Source organism: Myxocyprinus asiaticus, chromosome 17, assembly GCF_019703515.2.
Source record: "Myxocyprinus asiaticus isolate MX2 ecotype Aquarium Trade chromosome 17, UBuf_Myxa_2, whole genome shotgun sequence".
NCBI classification, from domain to species: Eukaryota; Metazoa; Chordata; class Actinopteri; order Cypriniformes; family Catostomidae; genus Myxocyprinus; species Myxocyprinus asiaticus.
In genome coordinates, this window is record NC_059360.1 from 32,906,029 (window position 1) to 32,929,016 (window position 22,988).

Consider the following 22,988-nt stretch of genomic DNA (forward strand, 5'->3'; position numbering starts at 1 on the left):
TTAAAGTTAAAATTTTTTAATTATCAACGTGTTTCTTACATAAACCTATCGATTCGCTTCAGAAGACATTCAATGATCGACTGGAGTCACATGGATTACTTTTTTGCTGCCTAAATGTGACTTTTGGACCGTCAAAGTGCTGGCACCCATGTACATCCATTATAAGGTCCTGACATAGCTCTATCTTCATCTAAAAAATCTTCATTTGTGTTCTGCTGAAGGAAGACAGTCATACACATCAGGGATGGCATCAGGGTAAGTGAACAATGAGAGAATTTTCATTTTTGGGTGAACTATTCCTTTAACCTCACTCATCAATAAGGTGTTCTGTCCACAGAACTGCCACTCACTGAATGTTTTTTGTTTTTGGCACCATTCTGAGTAATCTCTAGAGACTGTTGTGTGTGAAAAATCCCTGGAGATCAGCAGTTACAGAAATACTCAAACCCGGCCGTCTGGCACCAACAATCATGCCATGGTCGAAATCACTGAGGTCACATTTTTCCCATTCTGATGGTTAAAGTGAACATTAACTGAAGCTCCTGACCGTTATCTGAATGATTTTATGCATTGCACTGCTGCCACATGACTGGCTGATTAGATAATTGCATGAATAAGTAGGTGTACATAAATAATAAAACATATTGGTCGACCACAAATCTGAATGTTGTGGGGGGTTCTGGGTGTTCCCATCATTGTCTATAGCGGTTGCAACCCTAAAAACATACAGGCAGAATATGTGCCGTAAGTTCATTTCAGCTCTTAAACCCTTAGTGAGCAAGCACAAGGTGACAGTGGATGTAAAAACTCCCTGAGAAACCAAAATTCATAGAAGAAACCCTCACCTGGTTGGTCTGGAACGAGTAAGAATTCACAAGCTGTTTAAAAAGAGGATAGTTCTACAATATTTATAATAGAGTTAGTAGACTGTTATTTGCATACATCATGGGAGCAAGAGAGCAAGAGGGACCAACTGACAGAGAGTGCAAGAGAGAGGAAAAATTAGTGGATAACTGGGTGTTGACTTGTGGTCTGTAATTACATCATTGTGGAGCAGAGCAAGGCAGTCATTTTTCAACTACAAAGAACTGCCTGACGACCACTGTGACACTTTTACACCCACAAACACACACACACAATCAAACCAGCTTGCTGCTCATCAGCAAATCTACAGTTAGTCTGTGGAGATGCCTAAAACAGGAAATGGCTCAGAGTGCCCAAGGGAGACTTTTGAATGGGGCCCCTTGAATGTTGAGACAGTCTTTATGACATCATAGTGAATAGCAGCTTCTCTTCTCAACACAAACTTGCTACACACCTGGTGGTCCAGACACCATAGTACAGCTGATCTGTAGATAGAGGCCAGGGCGTTGTCAGGTGGAGACAACCATGAACATAAGCCGCTTTTCCACCATCGGGCCAGGGCAATCAAATGGTCAGCCAGGACCAATAGCCTCAGACATAAAGCTGCAGGTCCAAAATCGATCTGCATTTCCACCATTGGGCCAACAGCCCCAGCAGCGTTGCCCTAAAACCCGCCCTTAATATGCCACCCTTGTGCCACCATGGTGAAGGAAACTAAAGCTGAAGTATCAGACTCTGGGTAGCTAGCCCTTGAAATGAACACTGATTTGTACTGTGCCCGCAATTTTTAATTTTTTTCCAAATCTGTATCGTGGTGCCCTGGACACACAACTTGGAAAGTTTGGCGACAATATACTTAATCATATCTTCATTACGGCAGATGCATTCGATCTGATGTTGCACGTTTTCATCAGCTCAAATATTTAGAAGAGCCCTGATTTTGTATCCTGACCAGTACTGATGATTCTCCATTCTCATGTTGATCTGTTGAGGCAAGCTGATAGCTAGATATGAAAGATTGGGAAATGAGTATCATGGTGCTGGTACCTCTGACCTGACTCAGAAAAACTCCCCCTTTGACATTGACCCTGGCCTCAATCCCCATTTGGCCTTCTTTGGCCAAAGGGTAATAGGTGGGCCAAAGGCACTTGGCCGTTGCCCCAGAGGAAGCATCAAGGAGGCACGATGAAGTCCTGGAAGTGACAGTGCGAACGCAACTGACCCTGGCACCCACTAGCACGCCCTCATTTGGCCCAGTAGTGGAAACATGGCTATGGTCTTCCTGGGCCCTGTGACAAGGGAGCCCCACTAAGGTCCTCTAGTATAGCCTACTCACTGGGCTAGTTATAATAATTTTGTCCCTAGCCCTGTATATTTAAGTAATGGCCTTGGATAGAAGAGATAAACAGTCATAACACTCAATATGGTGGTTCTATGAATGGAAGTCCAGCCTTTCTGTAAAAGATGCAATTGCCATTTTGATAGTTTGTTTACTCAAGAATGTGCATGATGTGCATTAACTGGACCAGTCTGAAAAAATAGTCTTTTTAGCATGATTTGAGCTGAAGAAGCAACATTTATGATACAGATGTTGTCAGATTTTATTGCCAATTAAAAACATGTTATTGAATATGTTATGTCTTTTCACATTAAAATATACAGGAGCTAAACTTGAACGCCTTTTGCCTACATAGAAAATAGCTGCCTGGGGGTGTTACTAAGAAGACCACAGAAACTGACTTGCCAGGGCTTTGGATATACACACTGACCCACAAGTACACACATATACTCACCCACGTGTACGCCACAGATGCGTCAGCTCATTCTAGAGTGACATTTACATCTTGTCAGTATTTTTGTTTTTTCATACAGAGTGGACAAAATTGTGCATTTAATAACTACTAAGTATTATACACACACACTCACACAAAACCACACATACACACCTTGTCATAGTGGTAAGAGTGATTACATCAAATATGACATCATAAAACCACTGCCCCTGGTTTGTGGAGTTTTTAATTTCAGCTGACATGACCCACAGCACTGGATTTCTGTTATTTTTCCACCCTCTCAAGGTTTCCCTCCTTTTTCCCTTGTAACTCATTGGACTTCTGGGGCTCCGGGTTACAAAGTGAGGAACCCACATAAACTGGAGTACATACTAGAACACTGTTCTTGCTCATATCATGTCATTGTATACCACCACCCCCTCCCCAAACCATGTCCATTCACATACCCACACTGGAGTTACACACATTGACTCAAATAGGTACAGAAAATGAACACTAATGCGGCACAATGTTCACAGAAACACATTTTTGCACACTCAAGCACACAAATTCACACACAGGATAAATGATATCAAAGTAGAATTTCAGTCACCAGCTGTTTTAATATTAAACCACATTCTGTCAAAACTGTTGTAACTGTTTCATTTTAAAAATCTACACTGTGTCAAATCTCATTACAAAATATAGAACTATCTTGTTACATATGGACTTGGCCAACATAGATTTCAGTCAGCTAAAGGACTGCCCTGCCAGTAACATATTACACAACAATCATGCTGAATGACTTTTTGTCTGATAGTAAGCTCCATTTTTACAAACAACAGACACAGCATAAACAGGTAGGAAATTAAATTTGGGATCTAGACCCTGTCCCAAATTTCAGCTCAAACTAGACAAAGGCGAATTAAAGGAAAATGTGAACAGCATGGACCTGACACAACTCACCCTCATTGACTCCACTGAGATACACAATTTCAGAATTGCTTTCAGACTAGACACAATTACACATGCTATTGCTAAACATTCTCAAACTGAGCTTGCATCCAGGTCAGTCAAGTCATTTTTATTTGTATAGTGCTCTTCACAACACACATTGTTTCACATTTGCTTTTTATGCCACTATTGGTTAGGTTTAGGGGAGGGAGGGATGTTTTGTTGATAGGTTTTGTTGATTTAAAACTCAATAGATTATTAACCTTAGAAACCTCATCTGTTTGGGAGAAAATTTAATTTGCTTTAAGCGCCATACAGTGGACAAGATACGTGTAATGAACCACGTAATATCATTTTGCAAAAATGTCACCACAATTACGTAAGGCTAGATCAGGCTAGAAACTCAAGGGCAGTAAGCAACTGCGTGCATAGACACAGTGGCACTGACAATATGATGTACAATCCGTCTCATCTGCTAATAATGGTAGGCTAATGCTCACACAATGTAGTAAACACTGTCAGCATAAATTGTTGAACAAGAAAGACATATACAGATATGCTGAGATGCAACATTACAGAATGTACAATTTATCTCATTTTCCTGAACAATATGAAAACAAACATGACCTATTAAAACCATACCACAAAGCTTTCTCTCTTTATATAACTTTATGCTGTAATTGTACTGTGTGCAGCTATAAATCAGTACATTACGACCAGAGTTGAGAGTGTCTGATTTCACTAGCCCTCATGACTAATGATGTGGGCTATTGTGCAATGTGGAGATAAATACTGTTCAACACCTCTTCAAACAAATCAAGCTGACTAAACTGAATGGCACCATAAATTAAAAAAAAGCCTAGCACAAGTTCAGCTCAAGTTTCTTTACTTGGTCTGAACAAGTGAACTGAGTTCTGTCCCAAGAACAACTTTTCAAGCCCGAGTCCTGGAAAATACACTTTCACACCAACCAAATGAACCGACCTCCGACATTAAAGGGACTCTCGTAAACACAAAGACCTCTAGTGTCAAAGCTCCCTAAAGCCCAAAGTATAATTCGGACAGATGTGAACACAAGGCATCTGTGTACAGGACGCTTGATGCAAATTTCGACATCAGCAGAGTGCTCGAGCACTGAACACATGCGGCCCGATTATTCTAACTGTGCATACTACGAATTCGCAGAATGCGCATGCGCCTGGAATTATTTGCACTAATTAGTGGGTCCACAAGGTAGCAGCACTCACAGTTGAGTCATTGCTGTCACGTAGAATCACTAGATGTAATCGCTGCTAAACTTCAGGAGACAGATGTAGAAACAGTAGTAACAACAGTGGATGTGCACGTCAAGAGCATGTGTGTGAGGAGATCAGGAGATGCTTGCATTTGTATAACTCGAGTCTGAAGGAATATAAAGACATAATTATGGGTCTAAACTCTATAAGATAAAAAGTCAAGTCTCTCATAACAATGGTAGCACGCATGCACCAACCGCCTGTGTATGTGCACAGTCAAATGAAGTATAATTTGAAAGGCTAGAAATCGACTGTATGCAGACGCTAGTGTTCACGTCAAAACCAAAGTATCCTTTGGTCTTAAGAAAGAGAAAGATAAGACCCGCCATCGGGTCAGGGCTATCAACTGGTCAGCCGGGACCAATAGCCTCGGACATCGAGCTGCAGGTCCAAAATCGATCTGCATTTCCACCATTGGGCCAACAGCCCCGGCAGCGTTGCCCTAAAACCCGCTCTTAATATGCCATCCTGGTGAAGGAAACTAAAGCTGAAATATCAGACTCTGGAGAGCTAGCCCTTGAAATGAACACTGATTTGTACTGTGCACGCAATTTTTTACTTGTATTTTTTCCCAAATCTGTATCATGGTGCCCTGGATTCACAACTTGGAAAGTTTGGCGACAATATACTTAATCACATCTTCATTACGGCAGATGCAGTTGATCTGATGTTGCACATTTTCATCAGCTCAAATATTCAGAAGAGCCCTATTTCGTCTCCTGGACGCAAGGGAGGAAAGACAGAGAGATAAAGAGAGAGCAGAAGAGAAATAAGTGGGTGATCTTGCTGACTCAGTCTGTGGGGTACAGTGCTGGGTAATTCCAACATGTCCAGCTTCTTATTAGTTTTATCCCTCAAGTCAATATTGAAATCTGTGTTAAATGTGTTGCATTGTGTGCTCAGCAGTGTAAGAGCTCACGCAAAGCTGAGTGTGCCAGACAGAAGAGTCGATAAGCCCATTTTAGTCTGCTAGTATTTCACAGCAGACACACAGCCAATTAAAGGCAGCCGCGGCAGGGCCATTCCTCCACTGAAGCTTATATTTGTAACACATCTAAGAGTTCATTCAAGAGGATCAGTACACTGCAGATTTCTCCTGGCTCCAACTTCTGAAAACTTGGTGAAGCTGAGAGGTACAACTTGAATTTGCTTGGACAAGAAAATATTGTGGTTAAGTATGCTAAGCTGCTAACTGAGGACTGGACGAGTGACGGCGAGAGAAGAGATTAAGTCATGAATGAATTGGACCAGAATAACGAGGAATTTTCATTAACCTTAAATTAAACTATGGCAACTCTTGACTGATTGGTCGGCAGATTATCCAAGTTGATTAACTACATATAAATGCACAGCTAGGAAGTAGTTCCAGGTTTGATGACAGCATTTAAGTTATAAATCACTTCCCCACATTCTTTCCAAATTGTTACAAAGTTTGTTCTTATGCAAGATACTATGTGGTGTAAGAAAGTAGTTCTACACAAGGTAGAACTGGTCCAGATACATTTTCACAAATTATGCTTAGATATTCGTGCATAGTCTATGTGTTGTAGCCTAGAGTTTAAAGATCTGGCCTGGTTCAAACGGTGCTCAATGGGCTATTACCAGTGTTCCCTTAAGCAAGGCACTTAAAGTAAAAGAGTAGTTCACCCCAAAATGAGAATTCTGTGATAACTGACTCCCCCTCATGTTGTTCGAAACCTGTCTAACTTTTTTATGCAGAATACAAAAGGTGTTTTAATGAATATCTAAGTCCGTCTTTTCAATATAATGGCTGTTGATAGCAGCTCACGTTAAACTAGGGCTGCTCGATTATGGCAAAAATCATAATCATGATTATTTTGGTCAATATTGAGATCACGATAATTTAACACGATTACTCACTGACTTTGAAAACATCATGCATTTATTGAACTTTAAAAAAAAAAACTTGTCTTTTTAACAGTGGATTTCCTTGAACTTGAAATGTAAACTGCACTGGGTAGGGGAGGAGGCTTTTGTCATGTGATAATTATTTGTTACGTATGATTATATGGTAGTCAAATAAAGAAAATCCTCCATTGCCACCATTAACAGCTGGGGTGCTCACACTTCTATGGAATGAGATCTATTTTTTCATCATGTTATTGCAGCAAGATCTACCATGTACAATAAAGGCTATACATTATCACAATACCAAAATTTCAGTAGTCGGTAGTGAAATTTGACGATTCTTAATACCAGCTTCAAAACCACAACAAAAAATTACACTAACTAATATGTTAATTATGGAAGAATGGTTTCAAGTTCTTAAGTAATTATTCAAGACTAGTAAACAAACAGTAATAAAATAACAATAAAAAAACAGCAATGAACAGAAATAGATTCAAAATAATACAACAAAAAATACAAATTAAGAAAATTCAGTGCTTTTTTTAACAGCTTTAAAAGGTTTTAACAGCAGTAGTCTACTAACTATTCAAGTAAACATTCAGAATGAAATGCAACATAAAACTACTACTAGTCCTAACTATATGAGTATAATACATTCATAATTTTTAAAGCAACTAAAGTTACTCATTCAAGAGCGGTGAGTGGTTTTCTCATTTTCTTTTTATGGTTGTTTGATTATTATAATGACACAATACACTAGACGGCAGCAGGTCTATTAGCTTACATTTACAATTACAAGTCATTTGAATACAAATCCGTTTTTTTCTCCGCTGTTTATGTTCACTTTAGACATCACTCATTGTTTTTACATGAATACCTCACCAAGACGGGCATTTTGGCGAATTTTGAAATGTATTTGACCGTTCAGGTGCACATTAGTGCGAGCATTCGGAAAACGTGCATGTTCAGCACACACACATACTATGTCGCGAGCCATCACGTTATAATCTAGCTGCAGCAAACGCGTGCAAGTGGCGAGCATCCCCGTGCCAGAGTGTACATCAGCTGGGAGAAGATTCAATCTCTTCCCAGGTCACTTCACGCATCTTATAGATGCAGCACTGACTGCACAGAGAAATGCCAGTTCCTGAGTTTATTTTCATAACCCGCTTCCAGGGTTGGGAGGGTTAGTTTTGAAATGTATTCCACTACAGATTACAGAATACATGCTGTAAAATGTAATTTGTAACATATTCCGTTAGATTACTCAAGGTCAGCAATGTATTCTAAATACTTTGGATTACTACTTCAGCACTAGTAGATTTATCCACTTGTTTTGACTATAAAAACTCTGCCAGTACAGTAAGACAAAATACACGTTAAAAATACATTCTCTGAAAAACCTAAATATCTTATGTAGTGTTGTTTCTAAAACAAGATAAATCTAACTGATCTTGTTTTAAGGATTTTTAGATATTTTTACAGGAAAACAATAAAAAAATGATCAAGAATACGATTTTTGCCCTAATATCAAAGGTCTTACTAGAAAAAAAGAAATTATGATCCAAAGTGAATTTTCTTGATAAAAAAATATGATTCGTGCCTGGTAACGTGCTTGTAAAATGGCTAGAAATAGCATTTTAGCTTAGCGTAAAGCTGACAATTTACACCAGGTTTATTTCTATTTCTTCTGCTCCAAACTTACTTCAAACTTACTTCTCTGTCTGCTCGTATGAATGTAAAACTTCATAAAGTGTTTCACTGCTGTTCAAATGCAGTTTGGATCGCATCATTTATATGTATAAATGTTTTCCATCTGAAAGGACTAAATATTAAATGAAACAAATGACAATAAAATGCAAAGTAATTTCTTCAGTAATCAAAATACTTTTTGAATGTAACTGTATTCTAATTACCAATAATTTAAATTGTAACTGTAGTGGAATACAATTACTTATATTTTGTATTTTAAATACGTAATCCCATTACATGTATTCCGTTACTCCACAACCCTGCCCGCTTCCTTATTATTTGAACTTTAATGAAGGATGCTTTAAAGATATAACGCCCACAATAATCGTTTTATCTCGATTATCTCATTTTCATAATCGTTGGAAGCTAAAATTGTAACTGAAAATAATATTTTATTAATTGCGCAGCCCTACTTTAAACCCTAAAAAGGAAACAAAAGTCACAGAAGTATTCTATGTGGCTCATGCGTTGTATTCCAAGTCTCCTGGAGACATACAATTTTGGTGAAAAACAACCAAAGATTTCAGTTATTTTCAGTGAAAATCTTGACACCCTTTGCACTTTCATAAGTGCATGAGAAAAGCTTGTTTACAGTGGCACACGCTCACATGAGAACATGCGTTGTTTTTAGTGCTAAGTTCTAACATGAACACTGTAAATAAGCTTCTCTCCAAGATATTCATTAAAACCTCTCCTTTTATGTTCTGCATTTAAGAGAAAGTCATAAGGCTTTGGAACAACACGAGGGTAATTTGAGACAGAGTTTTCCTTTTTGGGTGAAATATTTACTTGTCTCTGTAATAAGTGTACTGTAAATTGCTCTGGATTAAAGCCTCTGCTACAGTAAATTACAAATGTCCTTTTTTTCAGTTTCTACACACATCATATGTGTAAGAATGCTCTGCTCTGCACTAAACCAGGGGTTTTCAGCTCTTCTCTTGAATCCAGAATCCCATCACAGCAGGTTCCTCAACCTTGTCACCTGTTCCTGCAGATCTAGGCCACTTTTTCAGCACGGACAGCCAGGAAAAATGTATCCGTCTCTCTGCTGTGCCGTGGAGCCCAGGTGAAATATTTTCATGTTGTGTTTTATCTGGCTAGGAATGCGAATGATTTGGGTCATTTTCAGCTGGGGGAAGAAATAAGACTGAGCAGTCTTTCAGGGTTGGAGCTCAGCAGAGAGCTGTGCACACACGCCTGAGCTCAGGAAAAACACTCAAACACTTCACACGAGCCATATGACAAATCCAGGCTCAGAGGAAAGACATGAGTATACATTGCATTTTACATGTTGTAAAACAAATTATAGATTGAAGGTTAAATTTTGAAAAAGAAAAAATGGTAGTTGTCATTAAATTCAAAAATAATTCAAAATAGTTATCCGACTTTTGCAGTAGCAAAACTTTAAAGGTAAAGTGTGTAATTTCCCAAAGTGTGTAACTTTCTACTATCCCAGTTTAATGTCAACTATTAGTAAGCCATAAATGAAAGCTCAAAAAAGTGTGAACACTGTGGCTCTGTGGTGTAATCAAAATATCGCTCTGTTTGAGTATCCCAACCAGCCCAACACAGCAACATTGGCTCAACCAATCAGAGACTATATTAAAATGAATGGGAGAAATTGCAACGCCCAACAGCAGCCAACAGTCAACAGATGTAGAAAGGAAGTCCCGCCTTACAGGTAAAAGAGCCAATCGCATTTTAGATACAGACATCGGCTGTCAAACAAAACAAAAACATGTATGTGTATTAGCTATACAAGCCGGGAAAATTGTGTTTTTTAGCGTAAAATAGGTAAAGAAGCATGAGAGAAAGATACCAGTGTTGTTAGATTTTACTGCTGATTTGAAATATGTTCTTTGATCGTACTCTTGACCAACCGTTTTAGAGATTTCAGTCTTTCCCCATTCAAGTAGATAGGAGCTGTACTGTCATGACTGGAAATAGCCTCCCATGAGCATTCCAAACATGGCCAACAGTGGACTGACTTGCTAAAAAGACTTTGAACTAATGGCGTAAGTTTGGGGCTGAGCTATCTGTTTGTCGAACAATGGAAGATGAGGGGATTACTCTGGAAACCTGCTGGAAAGCAGTCATTATTTGTACAATTCTGTTTAGCGCTATAGTGGAGTATAAATTAAACACTAGGGATGTAAAAAAGAATGTTGTGCATCAATCTGTCAAAGAAATTTCGATGCATCGATTATGGAATTTGAGAATCGATTATCATTAGAATATTAATACCCAACGTGACCATCTCATTTTACACAAGGCTTCTCGCAACGGACAGAGAGCAGAGCATGCGAGATTGTAGGGATTTCAGACTGTTTTGAAGGGAACCAACCAGCTGATTAGTGTCATCTGTGATTGGTCAATGATATAAAACATTTTTATCTTGCGTGGTGTCTTGTGAACAGAACTGTAGCCTTCGTTTAGCCACCTCTTTCCCTATCCCAAAATGAATAAGGAACTCCCGGTTACCATATCCCATGCACGGTACTAACAGACATTTTTTAATCTATGACTCTGCTCGATTTCAACATGGATCTTATCTTCCTGCACATGACATTTCATCTGTAATTATTGGTGCAATAAATGTTAAAGTTATTTTCAAATCTAATACGCTTATTTTGTGTGTTTACATAAGTCATTATGTTGCATCAGTCATTATGTTGTATTTCTATTCATATCGGATATCTATTATATGCACACATATAAGCCAATCCACCTTGATCCTTAATTTATCTGTGACTGTAGTGCTTAAGTCTAGTGGATTTTTGTTCAGAATAAACTTTCGAATTTTTTTTTCAGCATATTTTAAAAAATAATTATGAATAGTTCCAAAATAATTGAATGGAATCGTGATTAAATTTCAGATTTCACGATGCATCGTAATCGCTGGGTTAAGAATCGTAATTGAATCGAATCGTTACACCTCTGTTTTTTACTTTTTTAGTTTTCACCATCTACCAGCTCTTTGTCGCCAAACAGTCTTTCATTGTGCAGTCAAATTAAATCACCAACTCCCACAAACCATGTCTGTCTGAAAGGAAAACAAAAATGCTCTGAGTGTTTCCTGATGATCTCGATCCAATAAAAGTACTCGAGAAAAGTCTGAGAAGCATCTGAATGCATATCACATGTTGACTGCAAGCACAAAAACACATACAAAGTCCTCAAAGAAGAGAGAATAACAAGGCAGCAGTCATTCTCAAACCCACTTCATGACCTCCATTTATACAGCTTTCAAAGATATCCACTAGTTTTTCCACAATCACTGAATTCTGTTTCTCAGAAGTCTGTTAAATATGTTAAGCTAATTTGTAGAACATTAGTTCTCTAAATAAAGGCTATTTATCAACATTTAAAAGTGAGAAGTGAGAGCAAGGTCAGAAATGATGACCATGGCTCAGGGCAAAAATCTTATTGAAAGTAACAAAAATACCCCAGATATTGAAAATGTCTCAAATATCTGTGGTTTTTATCGGTTATCTAACATTTGCTAAGTATCTTAAATCTAGTTCATAATATTCTATTCTAGGCCTATCTAGTTGTGGGTTTAGTATGGGTTTAATGCTTCTGCAGACTCGCCCATTTATGTCAAATACCGCAAACTAAAGTATTTGATATAAATACTCTGGATAACAAACTGACACACCAGTCTTTATGGTTAGAACATTTTTACCTCATAAAGGTAAATTTTCACCTTGAAAATCAATTCCAGGTGCAAATTTTGCCCCTTTTAAAAAATGTTAATATTCATCACTGATGTTGAGGGTCTTGTAAAGGTGCTGGAGTGCTATACTAATCTCATACTGATCTCCAGGTCTGCCTTGTCATATTTATTTATAGGACATGACGGGCCAAAATTGAACCAAGATTAGCACTCTTCCTGTTCTGTTAGAGATAAAGAACTTGAGTGCAATATCCTGCTGGTAAAATAGGGAGGTTGATATCCCAGCATCCCTCTACACTGTGCAATATTAAGACAAGGAATTGAATGGGTGACCTAAAGCTACATGGATGACTGACAGCTTCATATAAAACACTTCACCTAGCTCAAAGGGACCAGCCAGCAAAAACAAAGCCATTTCTATTCAGACGATTTCCTTTGTTAGCACTTTCAGAGCAAGTTGAGTGTTAAAACCTGAAAAATCAAAGCCCATTAAACATTCAGCAAAAAAATGTATGATCCGGTCTATCATCCAAGACAGGAAAGGTGGAGAGCCGAGACATAGTGATCCTAAAACACAAATGGTGGGAAAGATTTACAGGAACATGGGGAGGTACTGACAGCAACCTGGTATTTCATATTTTGTGCAATGAAAAATGTTTAACCTGTGATTAATCTCATGCCCATGATCCTGGTCAACATAAATTACAACATTTAATGCTGCTGTCAGATAATTAAAGGTCATATTTTATTCATAATTTGGTTGAAAGCTTGTGTACACATAGGTTGACCCCATTATTTAATCTGTGTTTATGGGTCGACACCAGTGATCTGACAGAAATATTAAGATTCTGTAAGTTTATGAGAATAACCTTTTACGAAAGCACACCAAAGTTGGCAAAACATAAAAACAAACAGTTTAATGACACAGTGCTATAAAAATATAAAAGCAACATAAACCCGTGATTCCCTGATTCAGCAGAAAACGTTCCAAGAGATGTTTTCAGAGGTGTTAAAGAGGCTTTTCCACACTCACTTTTTCCTGCAAGCTCTTCCATTAAAAACTTTCTATTACATTTCAGCTCATTTTAAAGGGCTCTCAGGCCTCTCGCTGTGCGGCTGACATCCAATGCGCCAACCAGAGATGCCTCCACTGAAAATAAAAAGGATGGTTGAAGCAGGAATGCACTGCTCTGGGGCTGCTCCAGAGGGCCTGCAAAGTGATTCCTCTGCCCGTGTAAACAGCGGCTTTCTTTGTAAACACAGGGTTCTCTCTCTCTCTTTTCACTCTCTCTCTCTCTCTATATACTTATACATATCAACCTTCCATCCTTAAAGGAACATTCCAGGTTTAATATATCTTAAGCATGTGTGGCATGTTGTCCCTAACTCTAGAAAATTATTTTAATTCTCCCCTTAGTTTGCAAAATCTAGTGTAGCCTAGCCTACTGTAATGCATATATAATTGAAGTCTATGGGGCGATTACACAAAAGGGTTTAAAAGCAGAAATGTAAACTCATATTTCTGTTGAAGGTATAGTTCACCCAAAAGTAAACATTCTCTCATCATTTACTCACCCTCATGCCATCCCAGATGTGTATGACTTACTTTCTTCTGCTGAACACAAACCAAGATTTTAAGAACAATATTTCAGCTCTGTAGGTCCTTTCAATGGAAGTGAATGTTGACCAGACATTTGAAGCTCCAAAAATCACAAAGGCAGCATAGTAGTAATCCATATGACTCCAGTGGTTTAATATACAGTATGTCTTCTGAAGCGATCCAATCACTTTGGTTAATAAACAGATCAATATTTCAATCCTTCTTTACAATTAATATCCACTTTCAGATTCTGAATGTGAAAGCAAATACTTATAGTAAAACAAAGGACTTAAATATTGATCTGTTTCTCACCCACACCTATTATGTCACTTCTGAAGACATGGATTTAAACGCTGGAGTTGTATGGATTACTTTATGCTGCCTTTATGTGATTTTCGGAGCTTGAAAGGTCTGGCCGCCATTCACTTGCATTGTATGGACCTACAGAGCTGAGATATTCTTCTAAAAATCTTCATTTGCGTTCTGCAGAAGAAAAAAAAGTCATATACATCTGGGATGGCATGAGGGTGTGTAAATTATGAGAGAATTTATATTTTACATTTACATTTACTAACGTCATTCTTGAGGGTAGAGTTTGTGCCATTAAACATCTAGGGTTGGGAACAGAGAACAGGTTCTTATTTGAAACTAGTTAAAAAAAAAAAAAAAAAACACCGGAACCGTTGACGGTTCTTAAACATGCATTTTTTCAACGATGCAAATGGAACACCATCAAAAACACTCTGATAGTGTTTTGTGCTGCACTATTTAGTTGCAGCACTGCCCCTCCACTGAATCTACAGCACAAAACACACATCACGGCCTGTGTAGTCCAATTCCAGAACAAATGCCTCTAACGAGCTGGTTCTTTTGAATTTACATTGCGCAAACTACTGCGCTTACAACTAGTCCAGTAGTCCAACGAGTATCTTTGCATGGATATCAAGTTACTGTTTTTACAGCCTTTACATTGTTATGGCATGAGTTGAAAGCTCATGCTGAATTAAGGTTGGTAAATGTTACAATTTTCAAAAAAGTGTGACAATTTGACATTTTCAAAGTGTATTCATCGTGCTGTACCCAACTTCAATTATAAGTAGGGCTGAACAATTAATCTAAATAAAATCTAAATCACAATATGACGTAGTGGGATTATCAAAACACAAGTGTTGAAATTTAATTAAATAAAAAAAATAGTCTGCACGTGATGTTCACTGCAGTTACTGTATGTGCGCAGCTGCATAAGGCTAATGAGCTGAGCACGTTATACTTTTTTCCCTCTCTGTTTCACTGTATTTTTTTTTAATATATATTTATTTAGTCTTTTTTTAACAGTTTGCAGACAAACTCCAGAGGAACATGCTGCGTGAGGCTAATGAGCTGAGCACGTTATATTTACAGTGCTCTAGATTCACTATTTGCACATTTGCATAATTCCAAATATGCTTAGCCGCTAAAAGTTACTATCCAAATCTACACCTGTAAAAAACATCTGTAATTTCAATGGTAAAAGACTGTAAAAATGCAACATAAAAAAAAAAAAAGTAAATTGTTTGATGAGTAGTTACCGTAAAATATTAGTTACAATTTTTAATATATTTAAAAAAACAATACATGTAGTTTTATAGTAAAATGTTGTAAAAATTTACTTTACATGTAAAAAGTATTATTTTCCTGTATATACTTAAAGGTAAAAATGTATATTATGTTTAACAAGAGAGTACATGTACTTTTTACAGTAAATTATTGTTAAAATTAAGGTAGGGGTGTAACGGCACATGTATTCGTCCCGAACCGTCACGGTACTGATGTCACGGTTCGGTGCATGCAGTCAGACGAAGAATACATATAAGTCAGTCACAGGCAATCCACTCCAATCCAGAAGGGGGCGCGCGCGGTAATGCAATGCTGTTTGCTAACTGCCACAACAGGAAAAAGAGCAGAAGAAGAGACCATCTATGTACTAACCCAAAACAAGAATGGCTTCTCCTAATGCACAAGTTCTATTTTTCATTATTCTATTTATTTTGTATATCTTGTTTTATAACACAAGATACGCTTTTCAGTTTTGTAGCTGATTGTGACCAAATACCTTTTGTTTTTTATCAACCCCACAAACAAATATGGCCTATACAAGAGTGTATTCCATTTACTGCTTAGTGCTTAATACACTAAAGGAGGCTGTACTGTACCAACTACCTCAGGGGGGTACTAAATGCCGCTAGGTGGAACAAACTGTAATTTGCACTACTGTCTGTTCAAAATAAATGAAAAGAATCCTAGCATTTGGGATTTGTTGCTTTTTCCTGTTGTACCGAACTCGTATCGAACCGTGACCCCAAAACCGAGGTACATACCAAACCGTGACTTCTGTGTACCGTTACACCCCTAGTAATAGGGCATTCCCAGAATTCCCTGCATGATCCATTACATTTCATTATATTTTATGGGAATAGTTCTTATTTTTAATATCAGTTATGTACTTTGGGGTGTTCTGTGTTATATTTGATGTAGTTTAGTTAGTTTATTGCATAATTTTAATTTTACATGTGTTACCCTGATGGTGTTTGTGAGTGACACTGAACACGGTCTCTACATGTTTATTGGTCACTGCTCCTGGAAGGGCCAATACTGATGAACTTCATGTCATCATGTTCCCTTCTGTAATTACTACATGATAAACAATACATTATAAAGTGAAAAGCAGATTTTTACAGTTTCAGAAGGTTAATATATTAAGTTTATCATTTAATAATATAAACAATGGTACTGCACCGTAATTATACTTTAAAACAACAGTTTTAAACAGGTTGTTCTGTAAAGTTCTTTACATTTTTGCTGTATTCTTTACATAATTATTCTGGTAACCACAACAGACAGTTTTATTTTTTGTTGGTTTTTTTTTTGTAAAAACAACAGGATTTTTTTTACAGTGTAAAGTAACCTCATAACACAGTGTTTTGTGGACAGAAGGGTATCTTCCTGCAGTGTTCCAACAAAATAAAGGGTTAAGGGTTTAACCGGACCGCATAGCAATTATTACATAAATATAGTACTGTTTTATAATAATAAAAATAATAATAATAATTAAAACAATATATTTCTGTAATAATTTCTTAACTTATAATTGGGTTCCAAAATTATGATGAAAAGTGGACTGAAACCTATCACAAAGTAGACAGGTTCAATATACGAAACAGCTCACTTGGATCAAATCGTCTGCATAGTCATTGTACACTAGCAAAAATTTACACCTGATGTTCGATGCAGGGCTCCAAGACAAAACACTTAGTGAAAATGCAGCAGACAGTCAAGACACAATCTTGGAGCGCCGAAGTCCTTACACACACACAAAAAGTACATTTATCATTCCTGGAAAACAAGGGGAAGCAAGGAGGGATGTCACTGGAGACACGGGATACAGACACAATATTGATTGTCTAGGATATGTGTAAAAATGCGGGTAACAGGAATGTCTGCTAGAGGTAAGACTCAGACAGTGGTTGTAGGTGCAACATCAGTTTTTCCCAGTGACCTCCACTTACATACACACACATGTATAAAGTGGCTGGATTCTTATATAACGTTCTGGCAGAAATACACAGGCTATGGAGAAACCAATCCAGCTCTCACATCAGGCCAGAAGGAAGGTTATCATAATCTCTTAACCTTTCTTCTCTCTGACTCTACCCCCAAAATTTCTCTCAGCTTGTGTTCTCTCATATTCTGTCCAGGTCACCTTTTGCCACTGTTACTTTTCTCTTCCCCTTACTTTCTTTACTTTTCGCTAATTATAGTACAACTTTGGTACACTTCCTGTGTCCTTTCTCTCTTTTTCTTCCTCTGGGGCAGGTTATAATGATCCCCACCCCTCACCACTCCAGGACCTTCAGCTCAGATCTGACTGAAACAGTTTTGACTCTGCTCACTGGTGGGCAGTGCAGCTGTCTGTTTGTTGTTTATGAAGGACACCATAAAATGTCTGCAACTGCTCACATTGCGAGAAACCTCTAACTGCCATTAAGGGGTTTCTGATTGGCTTAGAAATCTAGAGCTCTAAACTACTTCATAGATAAATTCAATCTCTCTTGCTTATATTTAGCAGACATTTTTATACAATGGGACTTACTGGACTGAGATGTCTATCTTGCTTCAAAAAACATTGGTACCCGAGTAAAGAATGACTGCTCATCTCTAAAGGGATGGAACCTACTACTTTTAGGTTAGCAGCCCAGATCCTTCCTAATCAGGCAAAAACAGTCCCATCTTCTACGCTCGAGTTTAAAGACGTTAAAATAAACATGAAATCAAAATTGACCCTCCTCACTTTCTTAATACATGGTATTATGAATATGCTAGCGTTACACAGCACAACAATGTGTTCTGGAAGTAAAAATTCCATTACATTTTTTCCATAGGGGAATAGATTTTAACAATAACTTTTTAACTATAAACCTTTAAAGGCAGACCTACCTTGAGCTCCAGGGTTGGTAATCAATTGTATATGCTTCTGTTGAAGCCATCAGTCTGTGATATTTGAACTTCAGTTTTTAGAAATTGTGTTTAATTATGGAATTCCTAGTGGAAAATTACACTACTCGTTATCTAACAATCAAAGAGTCGTGGCAAAGCAGTGACCGCCCACTCCCATGATGCACTATAAATGATGCAAACAAGTCAATGCGGCGTTTCTGTCCAGCGAAAACTGAGCTTTTTGACTACTCTCTTCCTAGTGGATAAATCTGAAAATGCCATATTCACAGGGGCCTGGGTAGCTCAGCAAGTAAAGAGGCTGACTACCACCCCTGGAGTCACGAGTTCAAATCCAGGGTGTGCTGAGTGACTCCAGCCAGGTCTTAGGAAGCAGCGTTGCTAGGGAGAGTAGAGTCACATGGGGTAACCTCCTCATGGTCGCTATAATGTGGTTCTCGCTCTTGGTGGGGCGTGTGGTGAGTTGTGCGTGGATGCTGCGGAGAATAGCGTGAAGCCTCCAGATGCACTATGTCTCCGCGGTAACATGCTCAACAAGCCACGTGATAAGATGTGCCGATTGATGGTCTCAGACACAGAGGCAACTGAGATTCGTCCTCCGCCACCCGGATTGAGGTGAGTCACTACGCCACCACGAGGACTTAGAGCGCATTGGGAACTGGGCATTTCAAATTTGGGGAGAAAAAGGGAGAAAATAAAAAATAAAAAAAATGCCGTATTTGCATTGTAGTGTGGACTGGGAAAAGTTAGATGGAAAAAACAGATATTTTAAAACAATGTGCTGTTATGTACAGCAGCGATGTGATATACTTAACTCAAAACAATCAATATGGCAGCCCATGTTGGTGCGGCGTAGTTGTGCCTGCTATCCACTTAGATAGCGTTGCTAAAGATAAATGTTACTTTGTACAACCTTCATATTGCATTCCTTCAAAGGCGATGGGAAGTTTACTCAGAACTGCTGTAGGAAATTATGCAGGGCCATACTTAAGTTTTTTTTCGCATGCGCAGTAAGTTTTTTAATGCATTTTCAGATGTTCAGTGTGGATGAACAACTTTTGGAAAACGTTTGAAAATGGCAGGGTGGATAGAGAGTGTTTTGAAACAAAAACAGTTTTCAAATGTATCCAGATTAATGTGGGAGTAGTCTTATATATCTCCATAATTTTTATTTCGATTATGTCATTCACAATACAGCATTGTAGTAATAAAGACATTTAGCACACAGTACTTTCGTCTTTTTGATCAATTTTCAAATACTTTTTCACTTCAAATCAAAGCTTGTAGTTCTTTGATTAACCTCTGAGCTGGTTGGATTGTTTCATGGCTTAGAATTATTTTATGAAGAATTTAATGAAAAACTTATGGGGGAAAAATTTATGGGAAAAACATTTCCAGGCACACTATTTCACTTTATTTTGCAAAATTAATCTGTGTACGTTATTCCAAAGAGAAGCCACCAACCACATGGCTCTGCTCTGATATGTAACGGCCACTTTTCAAGATCCGATCAATTCCCAATGGATAAAATCACATCAAATCTAATTTAATATCCTGTTTCACATGGAAATATTTTGCATTTGGAAGTAAAAAGGTGTGCGAATGCATTTATGTTGCCTTCATGCCTAAAAGATGGGATGTGCACCAGTCTTCACAAAACATTGGTAAACTAAAGCAAGGAAACCATTATCAAGATTTTGAGGACAGTTTCAGTGTGGTGTTAAAAGAACCTAGGGAACTCTGCAGCAGAAAGACCAGAGAGATTCCAAGCACATGCATAACTCACGTTTAGTGCAGCGTTGAGATCCTGGGGTCTTGCTCCAACCAACACAGCACTGCCCCCCACAGACGTTCACTCTGCAATGACATCAAGAGTCACACTCATATACAAACCGAATGGACCTACTAACCCTACTGTAACCCCCCGGTCAATCTCCTCGACCATGCAGTGGTTTCTGATTTAAGTCTGCTCTCACAGGAGGGCCCGGTGCCAATGCTGGTTGAGGCTCCAATATAATCAGCCCTCTACTTCCCACTGTGCTATTTCATACTGTACTTCACTGCAAAGTGAGAGGAGCTGATCCAAAGCACAGAAAATTCTAAGGAACATGGACTGGGATACACTTGATACTCTCTGTGATTGTAGGAAATGTGGAAAAATCTTTGTGAATGGCCTGCCAAAACTTTTTAAAGGGCATCGGGTTCATTGCTATGAGAATCAGCAGCCTAGATTTGAACAGGTTGGAACCGTACCCTTCCTGAAATAACAGATGTTACTGTGCTATTGAGTTAGAAAAGGGTTAAGAACATCATGTGTAATTTGTGAAGACCATTTGCCTTATCAAATTCATCACTGCTTAATAACTGGCTGTTAACTGCACAAATGCAGAAGCATGAAACTTGTTAAATGTGCCACTTACGGTAAATGCTTAGGAATGTAAATTTTGGTTACATTTTACAGTTCATGTAACACTGTAATCCCTTAAGTATAAATATAATAAATTTGCACAACATGTTCTTAACATGTAAATTACACTGTAATATGAACTCTAATGCAAAGCACGACCAAATATCACATTTCTAATCAAGCATAATAGAAAAAAGAAAACAAATTGTAAGAAGATGCTTGTAAATACACTTTGGTAGTGTTTAAGTGTAACGCTGTAATGTAAAGTGTTACATTCACTAATACAAGTTAGACTCTGTGTCTTACCCTGACACTTTCATTTGATGGGTTGTGTGCCGGGCGGGCTGTGCGTCCTGGCGGATCTGAATGCTTGGATTTGGATTCGGCTGGTGGCCCATTCTCCGGGTCCGGACCTGGCTGCCACCGAAGCTGGATTTGAGCTCCACATTGTATGAGTGCGGCTGCCCTGACGCTCCCGAGACCGATGAAATCGAGCTCACGTGAACCCGATCCGTACCGCTCGGTCCCGGCTGCAGCACGTACAATCTCCTTAATCCGCTCTGATCCGCCGAAAGCGAAGCCGGAGAAATCAATAAACATAGAGCGAGGATGATGTCCCATGTGAGAACAGCCATATCCATTAGAAGTGAAAGTGTTGGAGAGGTTTGAAAGAAACACTCGTGGAGTCCGTGCTATAGATACAAAAATAGATATATAAAAAAGAATAGAATAGAGTATAAAAATAAACCTATAGAACTGCAACTCCACTCTGGCGCGTGTGTAAAAGTTGTAAACTCTCGCGCGCTGTCATCTATTCGCCATAAGAATGCACCGAGGAGGCAAAAATAACTGAAAAAGAAAGAGAGAGAGAAAAAAAATTCATTGGAGTGAAAGAAACTTTCAAAGCACAAAACGGAAATCGGGAAAATCGGGAAAAATGGGAGTGAACGCGGCGTTTGTTCCTCGCGGAGCTGCAGGAGAGAGCTCGTGTGCGCGAGATTTCAGCTCGAGCATAAGTTTGAAAACTCTTAAAAAGTTTAGTCACGCTTGTGTGTGTGCAAGGGCAGGAGTTTGAGCTCGAGCTCCATACAGCCAATCTCCTGCAGACATGACGTCAGGGATGGAGCTGTTATTGGAACACACATGTGGGGCTAAACCCTAAAACCAAGGGCAAAAACCTGCAGAAGCTTAAATTTATGAATTCAGAGGGATTATAAGATAATTGTCACTCAAGTTGAGTGGGCACATGTATCATATGCATCCTATACCAAACATGTCATATTAGAGTAGGCATCAGGCCCATTCTTTCACACATCTGTTTATGGATAACAACGTTATTTCAGTGGCTCTCAACTGGTTTTGCTTCAGGACCCAGATTATACACTGGGCATAATTTGGCAACCCAACACAGTACTTAGTACTTAACAGTTTATTATACAAAAGTAACCAAAAATGTCCTTAAAAAATAAAAAATAAAATAAAAAATAAAAAATAGTAACACTTCACAATAAAGTTGTATTTGTTAACATGAGTTACCTACATTAGTTAACATGTACTAACAATGAACAGTCTACTTTTACAACACATTAATCTTGGTTAAGATTAATTTCAACATATGTCCAACTATACAGTTCAGCTATAGCCCAATTGTAACCAACTAGTACATTTTATCCATTTAAACCAAGATTAATAAATGTTGTTAAAAAATAATTGTTCATTGTTAGTTCACGATAGTTCATGATAGCACTAATGTTAACAAATAGAAACTTATTGTAAAGTGTTGCCTGTAAACATTAATTATTGAAAGTAAATCAATATTATGGTTTTTAAAGGGTTAGTTCACCCAAAAATGAAAATTTTCTCATCATTTACTTACATTCATGCCATCCCAGATGTGTATGGCTTTCTTCTGCTGAACACAAACGAAGATTTCTGGAAGAATATCTCTGCTCTGTAGGTCCTTTCAATGCAAGTGAATGGTGATCAGAACTTTGAAGGTCCAAAAAACAGATACAGTCAGCATAAACAATCTATTAGACTCCAGTGGTTTAATCAATGTCTTCTAAAGCAATCCAGTTGGTTTTGGGTAAGAAACAGATAAAAATTTAACTCCTTTTTCACTGTACATCTTGACAGCAGTCTTTCCTTGTCAATCATGATTTCAAGCTCGATTACACTTCCTACTACTCCATCTAACACTCTGTGCATGTGTCAAGCAATAGGAAGTGTAATTGAGCTTGAAATCATGATTGTGCCTAGAGACTGCAATGGCAAGGTGTACAGTGAAAAGGAGTTATATTTTGGTCTG

General features: G+C 38.2%; 1 protein-coding gene across 2 annotated transcripts in view; it reads right to left on the bottom strand.

Annotated features, from left to right (window-relative positions):
• The window catches only part of LOC127455548 (latent-transforming growth factor beta-binding protein 1-like), a 180,663-nt gene extending 158,970 nt beyond the window's left edge, over nt 1–21,693 (bottom strand). Inside the window, exons 1-2 of one of the 2 annotated variants that reach the window (XM_051723536.1) lie at nt 20,987–21,693; nt 20,060–20,130 (exon numbers count right to left, since the gene is read on the bottom strand). In XM_051723536.1, the coding sequence (XP_051579496.1) occupies nt 20,060–20,130; nt 20,987–21,321 (406 nt within the window). In that variant the 5' untranslated portion in view covers nt 21,322–21,693. The remainder of the gene's footprint in view (nt 1–20,059; nt 20,131–20,986) is intronic. The other variant, XM_051723537.1, reaches the window with a different exon arrangement.
• Nucleotides 21,694–22,988: the final 1,295 nt, after the last annotated feature.